The following is a 17153-nucleotide window of genomic DNA, read 5'->3' as shown; positions in this document are numbered from 1 at the left end:
TGACTGTCTTCTGTCTGGATTCCCGGCGTTGGAAGAGGAACCCCCTCCTTCTGCTTCTTTGTCGGTACCAAATTGAAAAGGGCAGAAGCCCTTGAGATCAAGGCATGAAAGGAATCGACTTCATCCAGAGGGCTCGTCGGCACCCAGCAGCCAGAATATAGTCCGACTCATTGGTATGACTTGCAGTAGTGTTGTATCCGTACCTGTGTCCGTGTGTGGGGGCTCCTCCACCACAGGGGGTCAAAAGCTGATGTGGCAGTGGTGGTGGTGTCGGCTGACGTCTCGGGCCTTACGGGTCCCTTTACTTACGCTTTGGCCTGGAAGAGCATCTGGTCGGCGGCCTTTTGGGCCTCTGGGTCGAAGCAAGCACAGGTGTAGCAGGCAGCCTTTATTTTATCTCCGATACCAAAGTGAGCAGGGTCATAGGGATGTCCAACGACATGTCCCTGGGTGCTCGCTGTGGCATGAGTGGGTCAGCCGGCAACGGCTCTGGCCTGAAGCGCCTCCTTGGACTAGATGGTGGTCTTGGCTCCCCCTGCAGAGACACATCCATAGACACAGTACCACTCCCTCTTTTATGGTCCGAATAGTAGTCCTCAGGCAAGATGTAGTTGGAGTGCAGTAGATTCTTTTGGAGAATCCCTTGGCCTTCCGGGAATCAGAGAGAAGCCATAGTGATAGTCGAATTTCCTCAAGCAAAACTGTTTGTACTTCCTGTTGAATTCTGTGGCAAACAGATTCACCGTCGGGGTACCCCACTGAGCAAAGATCTCTAGGACTGCCTGGCACACTTGTGTGAGACCGTGGTCTGCCTGCTCAGAGCACCTGCCAATCTGTTATCAGCCCCTGCAAGATGTACTGAGACAGAGATTGGATTCTCTAAAAGCCAGAACCACAGCTGCATCGTCTCTCTGCAAAAGGGGAGTGAGAACACAACTCCCTGCTTCGTCACGTAGTGCATGGCCTCCTTATTGTCCGTCATGATCAGGACGTGTCGCCCTTTGAGGGAGGGCGCAAAAGCTTTCCGGGCTAACCTGATCGCTCACAGCTCCAGCTTGCTGATGTGCCACAAGGTTTTCATTCCACCAAGAGAGATTGTTGTCAACCAACCTGGACACCTTTAGAATGTCCTTCAAAGTACCGAAGTACTGGGACCATTAAAGCCCATTGTAGCCACTGCAGGGACTGCATTCGCAGTCTAGCTTCTGGCACTAAAAAAATGTAGGCCACAGGCCCAAAAGGCAGAGGAAGGAAACCGCTTACAAGTGGTGTGGGCTCTGGAACAGTCAAACCACCTGTCTGACACTGGGGACTCTCTCCTCAGGGGCGGGGGAGAGCCTTCCACACCCAAGTGTCCAGGACCGCCACAATGACAAATATTTTGGTGTAGTGCAGACTTCTATACATTCAGTGAGAAGCCATCCTGTTGAGTTGTGAGCAAGTGTTCTTGAGACGGGACGAAGCCTGCTCCTGGGATCAACTAATCGTCCAAGTATGGGAACACATGGACGCTGGATCTCCTGAGGTGGGCCTGGACTACTGATATTAGCTTGGTGAAACCCCTTGAAGCGGAGGTCAACCCAAAGGGGAGTACCTTGAACTTGTAGTGCTTGTCCCCTATGAGGAATTGCAGCAATTGCCTGTGCTTTTGGTGGATTGGCACTTGGAAATATGCACTCTGGAGATCTAACACCACCACCCAATGCTGAAGACAGAGCGTGGAGAAATGCTCTCAGCGTCACCATCTTGAACTTGTCTTTCCTAGGAACGTGTTCAAGGCCCTGAGGTCCAAGATGGGACAAAGTCCACCCCCTTTCTTGGGTACCAGGAAATACCGGGAATACCAGCCCAATCCACCCTGCCCAGGAGGTACCTCTTCCACGGCACCCTTCAAAAGTAGGGCTTGCAGTTCTTCCTGGAGCTCCTGTTCTGGAGGGGGTGGGGTGGTCTGTCCAGAGGCCTCTTTAGGAAAGGCAGACAGTACCCCATTGGACGAGCTGAAGGTCCCAGCAATCAGAGGTGATCTCCGGCCGTGGGGGCCAGTGCTCGTCTCTCCGTCCTCCAACCGGTGAGGCATTAGAGGAGACCTCATAGCAGCTTTGAAGGCAGTGATGCCCCAGCCGCTGATGCCACCGCCTGCCAGCCCTAAGAGAATACCTTGTCCCTTCTGGAGCGTTCGACACGCCTCTGCCTTTGCCTGGGCTGCGGGAGCTGTGCTTCCCTGCCAAAGGGGACGTAACGTCTGTAGCCCCGTCTTCCAGAAGCAAAATTAAATGCAGGTTAAGCCGACTGCTGTACAGGTAGGCCCAGTGACTTTGCAAGGACTCGTCAGCCTTCGGCCCAAACAGATTCTCGCCATCAAAGGCAACGTCCAGCAACTTATTCTGGACGTTAGGTGAGAAACCTGAATTGTGGAGATACCCCTGCCTCCTCAAAACAGTAGCTGACCCCATTCAGTTACGTCCAGGCCAATCTGAAAGGATTGCCGGAATACCTCTTCTCCATTATCCACAATCCTTAAAACGCCTTTTCGAATATCCCCTTTGGGAATATATTGAGAAGCTTCTCCAATAGCTTTCCACAGGCTAAAAGGTATATTTTGCAAATGCACAGGATGCATTGATCGCCTTTAGGGCCATACTGCCTGATGAAAACACCTTTTTGGCCAAGGCATCAATTTTCTTAACTTCCCATAAGTAGGGAGAATGGAAGTTGAAGGCCTAATATTGACCCTGGCCACCTGGACCACCGGCCCCCCTGGTGTAGGATGAGTGGGGAGGTACTTTGGGTCTCCCCTTGCCGGCCTATATTTTTGGGTGAAATCAAACTCACTGGAGCACAAGGGGGTACAAGTTTTTTGCCACAAGGCTTTGATTGGGCCAGCAATAGCTATACAGAAAGGCAAGGCCCTTTCTGTATGGGGGCCCTCATCCAGAATGTCTGTCAGTTCATATCCCGACAGAAGTCTGGATGGGGCACTTCAACCTAGTGTATCCACTACCCTGTCAACTGTGGAATACTATTTGGCATTTACATGACAATAAGGGTGGACTTGTTGAGTCACTAGATCAGCATAAGTGTCCAGGTCACACTTGCATCCTGCAGACCCTCCGCCAAGGTGATTAATCACACTGATCCTGGAAAATATCTTTGCCTCCAGATCCTGAATACATGTGCTCGAGGCCAAATGGCTTCTGGCCATCATCAACAACGAAAATTGTTGCCATTGTGCAAAAAACTCAGTTCGGGAATGGAGCGCTTACGGGCGTAGACGGACCCCTGCCTGACAGTGCCGACACTGACTTTGTTGTCTTGGCAAAAGGGCTTCAGTGCTGACACTGTTTCCTTGGGGCTGGGGTCTCCAGGCACCACTGGAGCCATTGGAGCTTGCTGCTTCAAGATGTCACCCGTACCCGCAACCTATTTCTTTGAACACGTCGAGCATCTGCTCTGTAAAGGCCCCCCACTCTGCCCTAGATGTAGGCCCTGAAGCAGACTTACTGCATTCTTGAGAAGAACCGGAACCGTGCCTGCGTCAATGACGCTGCTTCTTTTTATGGGAGGAGGACCACCACAATGAATGGCTGCGTGGATATACGAGCTGTTTTTTTTACAGCGCTTATCCTCCTTTTATGGAATGTGCCCCTCTGTGTCGAGGTCCGACGACCGGGCGGTCTGGTGAATTAGACGGTGCAACCTCCCCTCTCCCGCAGCGACTTTTGGATCATTTTCTTGCAAGAACCGCAGTCTTCTGTGACGGGACCGACATTGGCACCAAAAGCGGGTGTGGGTCTGTAATGGACATCTTAGAACTACAGTCCTTGCATTGTTTGAAGACCGACACATTGGGAGCTGACATTCTATCGAAACTGCGAACCAGATGAAAATGTGTGGGTGAAAAATTATTCTTACAGAGAGCTGTTCTGAAAAGAAGCGTGCTGAGTGCGTGGAAAAAAGGAAATGAGGCACAGGGCGTAGTGATGCAGTATATATATACGACGACCGCTGCATTGAGTCAAGAGGGATCGACAGCGAGTCGAGGTACACTGCGCCCCCCCGTCGAAACGTTTTCCGAGCAGCTGACGCTGATAAGGATATCTATCTGATGAGGACTCTGCGGCAGAAGAGCACCCATTGAAATGCAGATATTCAATTAACACCAGCATGCGACCAGAGCTGAAACCTCAACGAACATACACATAGATGTGGCCTGTTTGGGGTTTAGGGGGAAGAGTTACTCGCAGCAGCCTGCGTCTTAACCATAGCCAGCATTTGGCTTTTTAAATCTTCCCACTCCTTCCTAGTTGTCTGCCCAGCCGAGGTCTGACATTTTTCTGTGGACGAGTTGGACTTGTGTCGACGACGGTGGTGCTTCTTATGAGAAGAAGATGAGGAGGAAGAATGTCTCCTTGAGCGTCACTGCTTTTTGGCCTTCTGTCAGTGCTTTTGTTTCTCCGTCGGCGTCGGAAGACCGGACCATCGACCGCACCGGGGATTTCGGAGACGGTCGGCCCAAAGCAAGTTTGTCGACCCGCTCGCATATGGACTTTGAGTGCATCTTGGAGCATGACGCACATTCCTCTGTGTCATGATCCGTACCCAGACACCACAGACAAATGTCGTGCGGGTCGGTCACCGACATTTTGGAATGGCAGTCAGTGCACTTCTTAAAACCCGAAATCGGGGAGCGTACAAACTCGCGATCGAGGTTTATTGAATAAAATGTGACAAATTTAGTCAAATGCAGTGTCAAAGTCTTGATGTTGTGCTACTCACAGCAGCGTGTCTAGAGCACAGAGAAAAGGAACTGAGGTATGGGCCGTAGTGACGTGGTATATATAAGATGCCCGACGGCACGTCTGGAGCCAACAATAGAGCACTTAGCAAGACGGATCGACGGCCGAGTCTAGGTCCACTACGCCACCTGTCGAAAAGTTTACAAGCAGCAGAGCAGGAGGAGGATATTTATCATATGAGGAATCTGTGGGAGAAAAACAATAAATTGAAACATGCCACAAACCCACAGGCAAATCAGTGACAAAGTACTGTTGTGGATTACTCTTTTTGGTCCAACTTCATGCGACCGTAATGGTATTGACCCAACACGATGTATAAATGGGACACCATCCTACACAAAACTGCTCCACAAAGGATTGTTAGAGAATAGACCCTTTTGGATCAGACCCCATGCAATCTAAATGGAATCAAACGAATACTACCACTAACAGATCACCCTAATCATCTACCTCGCTCTTGGATGGGGCATTCTCCCCATTACAAATACTCCTTGTTTGTCGACACCCCCTCTTTTTCCCAACTGACCAACTCCTCTCTAAAATGTTCTACCACCTTAGATACACACGAATCTCCTGCTTCCCCTACACAAGATGACCACAAGACTACATACATTAACAATATGTTTACAATTATATTTACGATACATCTATTCTTGTGCCATAACTGGTACAGTCATCAATGGTTACAAATACTTACTCTTGAACGGTAAAGGGCTGTTGGGCTTTCCGGGTTTGTGATTGCAAGATCTGCACCCACATATGCAATGAATGTTTCAGGATCAGTTAACAAGCTGTAAAATTAAGACATAAATTACAATGTAAACAGATTAAACTACTAGACTTGTAGAACAACATGTAACCACATTAGTTAAATGATTGGATATAATAGTCAAATAGGAGTCCAAATTGTCACTTCTCTCATACCACATCATTTTCCCCACACTCTACTTTCTATGTTGCAGGGAAAGGGCATGCTGGATCCATCAAGGAGCAGTCTCCAAAGCTGCCACAAGGCAATCTATGTTCAGCAGAAAGTCCTACACGGCAGCTCTGTACAAGCCCACTGAAAGATTTGTCTGGCCATGCTTGCTTACAGAACCTTTACCCTATAAGGCTCTGATATGTGACCTCACACACCTTAAGCTTCTCATGGAGGGTTGACCCAAAGACAACCAATGTTTTCCTAGTTAACTAACAAAGCACACTAGTTATAGATGTACAGGCATTAACCTTATGGCGGGGGAGAAAGTCCAGTCAAAAAAGAAAGTCAACCCCTTGTGGTAACGAGGCAGAGCGATGAGGAAGAAGTAGGCTGACGCAAAGGCATAATTCGTTCACACACTTCTCCATAGAAAACACACCAGACTGGAATACTGACAAATATACACATTTTGTCAAGTTACATTTACATTGACTTCTTTTGGCTAAATAATTACTTGAGCTCATAACACACAGTATAAAAATACATAGACTATTACACAAATAAACAAAACATGTCACTGAGGACTGCCACCTACACCCCTGTATTTAAATGTCAGTCACCAAGTAGGGATTGACACACAACATATAGTGACAAGGAAGGGGGAGAAGAGAACCAGACATTCGAACAAAAAAGTTAAAATACCTAGTGCTTGAACAAAAACGGCACATTTCCATAAAAGATACAACCCACTCCTATCGTAGGTTCACTACCTGGTGGTAGGTACACAACCTATGAAAGTAAGGGGTGGGAAGAGAAGGGAACTGGACATTAGAACACAGTAATACTTTAGTGCTATTAGCAACCCGGGTTGCCAATCAGGTAACTCGGGGTGCTGATAGACATTTTTTTGTATGAATGAACGGGACCCCTCGCTGTGTCCCGTTCATGCATACAAAATACTTACGCAAGATGGCTGCCACAGAACTGGAAGAGGCAGCCAACAGGAGCAGCAGCGGCTGCGGCAGGGTGCTGCTGTCACTGAAAATAAAAGGTAAGTGGGTGTGGGAAGGAAGGGGAAATAAAAATTAAGAGAAGGCAGGGTGGGTGAAGATGGCGGGGTGGGGGAAGCAGCTTTCTGGTTGCTCGGAACACGGGCTTGCATCGGTAGATTCAGACCACGAGGCGAGCAACCTGATTGGTTGCCACCCCCCCCCACCCTTCCCCAGGTGCTAATCATCATACTGGATCCCTAGGGTAATGCCAACAAGACAAATTCTTTCTGGGGACCTCTAGCACACCATATTTGGAAAATACAAATGCTGGGGGAAGGGGATATTCATTCCAAAACAGACCCAGAGGCCACCAAAAAACCTAGATACAATTTATTTGTATTTTATTTATTGGGTACTTATAATGAACCTATACAGCAAAATTGAGTTTCAAGGCGCATCAAGACAAGGGTGGGGGAGGAACAGGGTGGAAATAAAACCAATAACGTTCCTACTAGGCCATGAGACAATTTGGAGCGTGCAAGTGCAGTAACAGAAAAAAGGGGATAGGAGGAGAAATGCAGGCTGGGGAGGAAGGATAATGCTCAGGCGGTAGGGAGAAGGGTACATTAAGTGCAAGTGAAGAGGTCCATTTGCACTTTTGAGGAGCGGGTGCACAAGAGAGTGCTAGAGGAGTAGCGGGAAGGATCCAGTGGCAATGGAGTGATTGCAGAATCAGCCAAGGCTGGAGTAAGAGGCAACGTTGTCCTTGATAGCTGTGGTGGAGCAGGGGAGCACCTGTTTGGATGAGACTTTCATAGAGTAGAATTGTCTAGCAAAGGTTTCCAAGGCAGTACATTTCACAGAAAAATAATATAGTGTTACCAAACGTATTACAGTGTAAATATTTATTCACAGCGAAGTGGCGAGCAAGACTTTAACAATACGTTAAAATTCACTGGCAAGTACTTGGCGTACAACTCACTGGACACAGGAAAAAGGATCAGGGACTGGTTACTAGCCCCAAATTCACTTTGGGAAAATTTCAAGATGAGTAGAATGTGTAAAGATATAAGTGGAACAAAGTCAGTAGGCCATCAGTGTTCTTGGGGGAAAAGTCCCAGTTTTATCACATAGGTGCATATTCGGCAGCAAACAACCCTAGGAAACAGCTTAGGAGACCCCAATGAAGAGATCAAGGGTTCTGTTTGAGAAGCAAAAGCCCCAGAAGATGATGCAGCAGAGGAGCAAATGAACACCAATCACATTATCGGGCTAGAAACAAATGGTTATGTGGCCAGCCAACCTGATCGTCCAGAACACATTCATTAATACATTCATTTTGTCATTTTTATAGCGCCTTTCACCATAATTATGGTCTCAACATGCTGGTGGTTGAACGCCCATGGAGTTACAATAATTTTGGAGAATAGGGAGGTGCTATTATGCATGTGGGCATTTCAGCCATTAAAGTTATGTGAGGGTGGCCAAGCCCCTGCTAGTCACCCATGTCTGAATGGAGTGCGTCTGGGCACAGCAGGGGTATACTTGGAACTTAAGGGGTGGAGGGTGATTAAGGAGTTAGAGTTATGTGGGAAGCTACAGTTCGAATTGTCGTTAAAAGTAGCTTAATTCTTATGGCAGAGATGTTGTGCAATAGTGTGTGTGTTATATGTGAGGGCAGGGTTTGTGGAGTAAGCCTGTGCCTTCCAATAAGGTGCGGTGTGCCAGAGGAGAAATGGGTTAGCTGTACAAACAACAAAGTTTACATTCAGAGCTCTATCTATGTACAAGGAGCAGTGCTACGTTTCACAGACGATCTAAGTGCTAGATGAATGCATGATACTCCCCCCAGAGAGGATAACGTGAACAATTGCCATCCCTAGTTCATACTTGTGCGAAACAAGGTCCCCATTTCATTATTACATGCGGTGGCATGGCCCAACCTCCTGTGCTTTAGAGTTACATGTATTGCCAACCATGAGTGAGGCATCCGAAGTTCCCTATTGTCCCCCTCTCGGATGATGAGAGCGATTTTCCCAAGGTGCAATTTAAGTGCGATGCATTGCCCCATCCTCGAGGCCCACATGAGTGCAATACCCGGCACACTGTCGGGATTCTTTCCAAGGGCAAGTTACTGGAATACCTTCATGAGTCCTCCATGTGTTGTTGGCAGCCCCCAAGGAGGGGCTGGAGGCGGCAGCGCAAAGCTGATGAAAGCAGAGAAGAGGCGAGTAGCTGACAGAGGGACAGGAGGGGTGAGGGGACGGGTGGATGAAGCTTGAGTGCGCATGGTGGGGAGTGGGTGCGGGGAAGCGGTTGGAGGGGGGGGTTGGGTCACCCAGGTTTTGAGGGGTTTCCTAAAGGCCAGGTGATCCTCTATGAGGCACAGAACGAGGAGGGATGGGGAGTTCCAGAAAGTATGTGCGAGGATGGAGAAACAGGCCCCTCCTAATCTGGAGAACTCAAAAGGGGGCCTACCCGAAGGTGAGCAGAGCCTGATCGGAAGATTCTGTTGGGGCGGTAGCGTGTGAGTTTGTTTTGAAGGAATTCCAGGCCTTTAGTGTATGGCGTGTTGGGTAATGCACATGTCTTTGAAGGAGGACCGTTGGCTGATGGGTAGCCAGTGAGTGTCCTGAGTGCGGGGAAGAGATGTCTTCGCTGGGGGGAGGCGCCTTGCTGTAGAGTTTTGAATCCGTTGGAGCTTTCTGAGTTGGGTTATAGGCGCCCCTAGGTAGAGGGAGTTAAAGTACTCCGTCAACTCAGACCACCCAACAGGAGGCAACTTTGGTAGCCCATAGACATAGATGGTCTAAACCAGTAAACACCAATACGTGGGCTGACGCACAAACTCACAAAAAACACACATGTGCAAAATGGCAATTTTAAGCCTACCTAGTGGTTGCCCTGCACAAAGGAAGACCCTAAAATAAAATGACTGAAAACAAGACTTAAAAATATACAGTGGTATGCCAATGGTGAAAAAAAGATAGCTACCAATGCAATGCCACCAGCCTTCTGTCTAAACCCAATGCAGAATTATATAATCAAGTGGGATGCTAAAGAAACGCCCCTGGGATTGGGAGTGTTATGGGCAACCCAAGGCCATTTACTCAATGACAAAGAGTTGCAAAGGCAGGAAGACTTCAGTAAAAGTCCCTCTGACCACCAAAAGTAGGTCAGTGACACATTTGGTAAAACGCAAAATGTTGAGTGACTCAAATAAGAGGCCTTGGAATTCCCAAAATTATAAATAGAAATTCAATCTCAACTCTACCCTTTGCATATCAAGGAAACACCCTACTTGTAAGTATGGCGGGTTACTGAAACGGCAATTTTTGCTATGGTAGAAATGACTTATTTTAAAGCTTTTAATAGCTTTTTAAACATCCATGAAGCCACTTCATGCAAGGTGATCAGGGTCTGGGGTAATAGCTTATCACTTATTGTAAGTTCATCAGGTCAATGTGATCTGTTGGCAAATCTAGTCATGTAGTTGGACATGCTATATCACTTCTACCAGATTTAGCTTTATAGAGAATTGGCGACACTGTTTGTAGGCCATCTTGAAGTGCTCATCTAAAATCGTCAGATGGACGTATCACCCTGCCACCTCCACTGTATGTAGACCTTGCGTCAGGAACCGGCACTGCGACAAAAACCACAAAAGATGCTAAAACAGACCTCTGCTCCTACGACTCAATCACATTTTGGGGGTTTCACATTACAGATATATTGCTGGTCGCGTCCTCTTGGGTCTGTTGCCTGCAGATCATGTTAGATTCTGCAGCAGGTCTTTTTCTCCACCTATGCAACCTTCCTTTCCTGGGCCTCTGGTCCTCGAACCTGGCCTGCAATGTTTCTGGTGGGGTTGCAAATGCTGGCCATTCTAACACTGCCTCTTCAACAAATCCACAAGAACAATAGCAATACTTTATATTCTAAAACTGTATAAAATATCTGAAAGTATTACCTGCAATATCAGATTGAAGTCTTGGCATGGACAGTTTAGGCTTTTTAGGGACACTATGTAGACTTTTATAAACCTACAAATACATTGCAAACAATACTAAACAAGAATTTACATTATATTACATGGTGGCTTGCTGCAGTCAGTTACCCCTTTTCAGTACCTGTGGTGTTGTCCTGGGTATGGTAGATGGGCTCTGCCCCAGACACTGGCCGCCTCCTCCTATCGGGCTGCAACGGGCACAGAGTCTGGGCCCACAGCAGGTACTAGGCTGCACCTGGCATACACGTTCCAGTTTTAGAAATTTTGTAAGGCCCCTCGAGGCCATTGACCCCCTGACAGTGGTTTCTCGCTTGCTTACTTCTCGATCGATTGAAATTGCAAGAAAAAGCGATGATGGGAATAAAATGGGCAATTTCCACTGCAACGGCTGTATTTTGTCCTTCAGACACCTAAGCAGCGAGCAGGGGTAGGAGGGGGGTGGGGTGGGGATGGGGTGTACAGATACTAAACAAAAACAGAACATGTGTGTTAAAACTTTCAAAAGGATAAGGGCCAGCATGGCCCTGATTTCGGTTATGCCAAAGGAGGACCGGGACCCGTAACACTGCCAATCCTACAGCCCAATTTCAATCCTGAATCTAGAAAAGAAAATGTTTACTAGAGCGCTGGGTTACTGGCTGGAGGGGATTATGCCACGTCTTGTACACCCCAACCAGGTGGGGTTATTTTGGGAAGGCAAGTGGCAGACGCTATGAGTAAAACACTTAATGTAATGGAACACTCTGAAGGGAGTGAATAATTATGCATCGCTAAACTTGGAGGCCGAAAAGGCATTTGATCGTGTGGAATGGAGGTTTCTGTTTGCGGTCCTTAGAAGACAAGGCTTTGGCGAAAAGATTCTGAAAGGTAAACAAGCCATACATAGGGACCCAACAGCACAAGCTGTAGTAAACGAGAAGACATCTTGTGCCTTCCATCTAGCAAGAGGGACCAGACAGGGCTGTCCCTTGTCTCCCTTAATCTTTGCCCTGTCAATAGAGCCCATGGGAATAAGGATTAGACTTGAGAAGGAAATTGTGTGGGTTAAGATAGGGGACAGTGAATATAAACTCAAGATTTATGCAGACTACGTATTCCTACATGGTGGGGACCCACGCACTTCCATACCAAGTGCACTTGGGTGTCGGCAGAATATGGGCTCATGTCAGGATGTAAGATAAATACTGATAAGTCAGTCATCTTTCCATTTAGTCGTAAAAGTGAACAATCAGATGGAGACTTTCGTGGGTATGGTATACCGATAGAGCGACGTCCGATAATGTACCTTGGTGTTTGGATCACAGGAGGTATGAGTGGTCTATATGAAGCTAACATTCCCACACAGTTGATCAATATCTATGCAGATATGGAGATACAATCCCATTTATCGCTCTCCTGGTTAGGTCGCTCAAAAGCGGTAAAGATGACACTACTCCCCAGGGTGCTATACCTGTACCACATGATCCCAATCGAAATGCCCGAAAAACATTTCAAAGAGCTAAAACGGAAAAACATGCAGTTTATTTGGTTAGGGCAGAAAAGGAGAGTAGCATATGCAACTTTGATACAAAGAGAGGTGGGGTGGGGTTCCAGACATGTATACTTATTATTGGACAGCACAATTTCAAGCACTGATTCCACATTTAAGGGTAGGTAAAGAAAAACACTGGGTATCTTTGGAAAATCACCTAATGCGGCCAGTTACAGTGGGTGAGTGGATGTGGGCTATGACAAATCTGAGGATGTAGTCCCTTCCTCCCTAGGGGGAGGCCTCTCCCGTAACGCCTGGGCAGAACATAAAGATAAGCACTCACCTACAGGGTGCACACAGGGAGAGAGAGGGTTGTGTGTAGAAGTTCCCCAGTGGGGTTCGAGACTAACAACATCAGAAAACACAGGGTCTATCAGATGTAATACACCTTCCTCCTCTATAAATTATTCTTATACCTGTTCAGATAAACTGACATGTTTTATTGCCAATGTTCTCCATCTGGTTTAGCAGACAACTATGAGAATTCAAAAGCTTCTAAATATCGACACATAGCTTTAAGGCTAGTAATAGGAAGAAGAGGACAGTGAGTACAATGATTATGGGCTCTATCAGAGTCTTGACAGTATCTCGGCGGTAATACAGTCAACACAAATAGCATTACAGCTACTCAGTCTGGTGCTATTAGTGCCGGATCATGAGTAGTGGTACAGCGGTAAGTTCCCATTCCCCGTTTGGTTGCGCCATTACTGCCGGCGGTAATAGCACCGAAAACTGGCAGTAAGGGGACATTTCTACCTCCAACAAAAACCTGGAGGTAAAACTCCCACATACCGCCCAATTCATGATTGGGACAACCATTAAATTGCGGCGGTAATAGCACCGTGTTTAAGGACTAAGGCCCGAATCATGATGAGGCCCCATGTCTGAGAAACAGAAGGAGCGGTCTAGTCTCCCAAGACCGGTAATTGGCCCAAAGCAGTACAATTATCCTTCGCTGGAGTTTCGAAGGTGTTCAGGCTCAGCTGTAGCGTTAAGCTGGGGGACGGGGAGGCACAGGGCTGAGCAAGTGAACCTCAAAGAGAGGGTCTGAGACCCTGATATAAATCAGAAAGAGTTGTCTACTTGGCAGCAGAGTGGACCAAGGGGAGACAACGACATTGTGCGAGTTGAGGACCCGCCAAAAAAACTGGAGATGGGTATCTGTACTTCTGGGGTAGAGGCACAGAGCACCACAGCCAAGGTTCTCTAATGGTAGCTATAGACGAGCAACCAAGGCTGAGACTCAAGGGAGGTGATTCAGACTGGTTCTCAGGTACAGTGAATCCGCAAGCTCCCTACAATGGAATGTCCACACACTATGTTAGGTGATAACACAGTCCTTTTATTACTATCATGTAGAATAACATTTCAAGTAGGTATACACAAATAAATAAGACTCACTTTGTACTAGAAATCTAAACGGGTAAATTAACTTAGTATATATGTACTGTTCTATGTGGTACCACCGTTATTTTTAAATTCAATTGTAATGCACCAACTGCTGAAAGTTATTAAATAGCATTTAAATTATTAGGCAAGGGAAAGTTAAGTTGTACCTTATGTTGTATATTACAGCCTGGTCCAAATATGTTCATTAATAGTCGGTTTCTCTTTCTACAGATCCCACCACTCCAAAGTAACTGAGAAGCCACAGGAGAACAGGAACCAAGATGAATCAAGGGCCCCTGGATGAATCCTGAGGATGGAAGATGCTGTTCCTCATCACAGTAACTTGGGTGCCTTGGCAGGCCAAGTTGTGGAGTTTCTTGGCTTTACTCGACGAGACCCCTCAAGGATGGATCCCCTTTGGAAGGAGTCACTGGGCTGTCGATGTCGAGAAAAAGAAGGGAACCGAGCTGTGTCGGAAAGGCAGCAATGCAGGACTTTCGGTGTGGTCTCTGATGTAGGGTTGCATTTGAATTTTGATGGCGGGCAGTGACCCTGGATCTTCTCTGCATGGCATGGAAAAGTGAACAGATGTGATGGCAGTGGTGTCCCTTGAAGATTTCTACAGGTATTTGGAATGTTCAGAGCTCAGAGTGTTAGGCAGCACTATGCCAAGGTACCCCCTCTTCTGGGTGATATTCAGCAGCTTGGCTTCCAGCTGTCGCAAACACTCTTCCGGACCCTGGGAAACACATATGGACTTCTTGGCTTCAAGATGTCCAGGCACTCCTCTTCTGGACCCAAAAAGATCCCTTCTCCGGATGGCTGGCACACAAAACTAGCTTCTAGGACACTTCGGGTGAAGGGCAGCAGTTGCATGATGTAGCTTCTGCTCGGGTTTCTTGGTTCAGCTTCTGACAAGGAGGGGAGTGCGAGGGCCCCCTGTTATACAAAACATTCCCCATTCACTCAGGCTGAGCCAGGGTCAGCCAACCAATCGCACACAAGCGCATTCATGCAGGCAGCACCCAATCGGGTTCACAAGCATTCAGGCTATTCACCAGAAACCAGACACCCACAACACAGGGTGTGGATTGGGGGCTACACGACAGCCTTTTAGTGCACCAAACTGCATTCATTCCAGTATCAGTCAGGGCTGGCTCAGACACTGTCACACAACCAAAGCCAGACACCCACAACACAGAATGCATACGGACTACTTACTCCATTCAGGTAGGCTCCACCCCAATGGTGTACCCACAACAAGTTGGCCCTGAGAAGGCTCCAGCCAGACTGGCAGGTGGCACCCAACAGCCATTCAGGGGAAAGGACCAGAGCCAGAGCTTCTCAGGACTTTAAGAAAAAAGGGGGACCGGCAAAGGAAACCAAGAGGCCACCAGTGGCCATTTTGCCTTTGTGCAGGAATCCATTGATACATATGGCAGGGCCTGGGTATCCCAGAAATTAAGCATGCCCACAGCCAAGTCAGCACGTATGCCACCAGCCCATACCCCGGTATGTGGGCAACACACATGTGCCCAAAAACATACACTGGGAGTACAAGGGTGTACCCCTACACATGGGTGCCCTAAGGTTATCCCAAGGGTACTGTTCACCAAAAGGTAACAATGAAGAACTGCACTGCCAAGGGTCCAGTCCAAACTGGACTCCTGCGCACAAAACAACATACAGAAAACACCAACAGAGAAGTGGTAGGACGGGGATAAGGAGGCCCTGTCCCCCCAAAAGCATTTCCAGCATCACACCCACACCTCAAAGAGAGGATCTGGGACCCTGAAGTAACACAGAGACAACTGTCTAATTGGCAGGGAAGTGAATCAAGACAAAACAACAAGATTGTGCAAGTCGAAAACCTACACCCATATGAGAAGTTAAAACATTACATTAAGAGGATTCAATTTCAAATAAAAAGAGATAACAAAAACATTATATAATAATTCCCTAGTTTGACAAGAGGAAGAAACAGGCCAACCGTTTCTGAGTCTGGGCTCCGCCAATACAAGATTCCAAAAACCAGTCCATGATCTGAGACTGATAGAGACTCCTCCACTTTTAAAAGAAGACCATAAGGTGGCAGGATACAAAGAGGGAGCTCAAGAGACAATTCTTAACATATTATGCTGCACTAAAGGAGAATAGGAAGTCTATGGGAAAGGAGCGTCACCCTAGCCTTGGGACTTTATAGTTTGGAACATTACTTTCTTTATTACTTCAATACCAGCACAGCTGAGAACTTTTCCGTTTAGGGAAAATACAATGAACACTTTAGATTTGAAGAAAAGACGTACCTTGAACATTTGTCTTAGACTATTAGTTGTAGGGACAGAAGTAGGGTTTGCGGACACAACAGTAACTAACACTATAGTTTCAGATTGCCTGACAAGTACACTAGTTTCTTTTCACTCAGGAAAATCCCTCCTAGACACGGGGACAGAGAGGCCTTTTCCAACCCTTTTACTATTTAATAAAAGTCTTAACCCAAAATCATGCCACCTTTGTGTTTGAGTCTTACTGCTGACCCCTTACAGCTCCTATGAAAACAGTTCCTCAAAAGGAAAGACAGCACGGAATACTAAGACTGCTCTGGAAATTATGGACAAAGAATAACGCGATGAGAGGGGTGATAACATGGCCATCTCCCTTAAGTCACATTTGGGCACCCCCAATGAGAGATGCGATATAGTAGCCACTGCGCTTTCAAGAATGGTTTGAAGCTGGGCTGGAAAGGTTAGGTCAGCTGGTCAAGGGTGTCACCTTTGTTACTATAGATGTGCTTGAAGATAGATTACACGTGGGTAGACCGTAATGCAAGGTCTTGGACGCTATCTGCTCCTGTCACTCAGGAACTGTCTCTCTGTGACTAATCTGCACATGGTTGAGGAGCAAAGCTTCTTGTGGTGCAGGGGTATGTTAATGCTTTCAACCTAGCTGCTCTGGCTGGTTTAGCAGAAAAACATCAAAGTTTTCACAGGCTCCCTCGGGTCTCTTGTGAAGTCTGATAGCTGCAGATACTGCGGTTGGGCAAGGCTTGGGCAACATACAAGTCTTGGTAGGATGCAGCAACAAGGCTTCCTCAAATTATTACTTGGTTTGCCATCCGTTTTGCATTTCAGTGCTTACCGAATGGTTAGACAAATAAAAAATCATATTTCCAGGTTATACTGGAATATCAGGAGCATAGTGTGTTTACTTGATGGCCACCCAATCACTGATGGTTGCCACATTGCAAACATTACTCTGGGAGTTCCTAGTGACACACTCAAGCTGTAGCTTTTACTCCGGAATCCCAGAAACCATTCATGCATTTTGGCCAGATCCGACTTTGGCTTCTCTTGTCATTGCCCTTTCCGAGGCAAGAGTAACCTTAGTATGAACTCTCAAGCAGCCTAGACCCAGCAGATTAGTTGTCCACTCAAATGTAAGACAGTAAACTGCCAAGTACATTCTAAGTACTGTTGGCTGTGGACGCGGACTGCCCTGCGCTGCCTCTGGACTT

At 47.2% G+C, this 17153-nt stretch overlaps 1 protein-coding gene across 2 annotated transcripts in view; it reads right to left on the bottom strand.

The window, feature by feature from the left end:
- LOC138468319 (exportin-5-like) overlaps positions 1-17153 on the bottom strand; it is a 2047117-nt gene that overhangs the window by 776210 nt on the left and 1253754 nt on the right. For both annotated transcript variants that reach the window (XM_069608821.1, XM_069608822.1), the window contains exon 22: positions 5494-5587. In XM_069608821.1, the coding sequence (XP_069464922.1) occupies positions 5494-5587 (94 nt within the window). The remainder of the gene's footprint in view (positions 1-5493; positions 5588-17153) is intronic.

The sequence above is a fragment of the Ambystoma mexicanum genome, chromosome 4q (genome assembly GCF_040938575.1).
Source record: "Ambystoma mexicanum isolate Mex_15411 chromosome 4q, UKY_AmexF1_1, whole genome shotgun sequence".
NCBI classification, from domain to species: Eukaryota; Metazoa; Chordata; class Amphibia; order Caudata; family Ambystomatidae; genus Ambystoma; species Ambystoma mexicanum.
The sequence above is the reverse complement of the archived record's forward strand: the minus strand, read 5'-3'. Positions and strand labels throughout refer to the sequence as shown.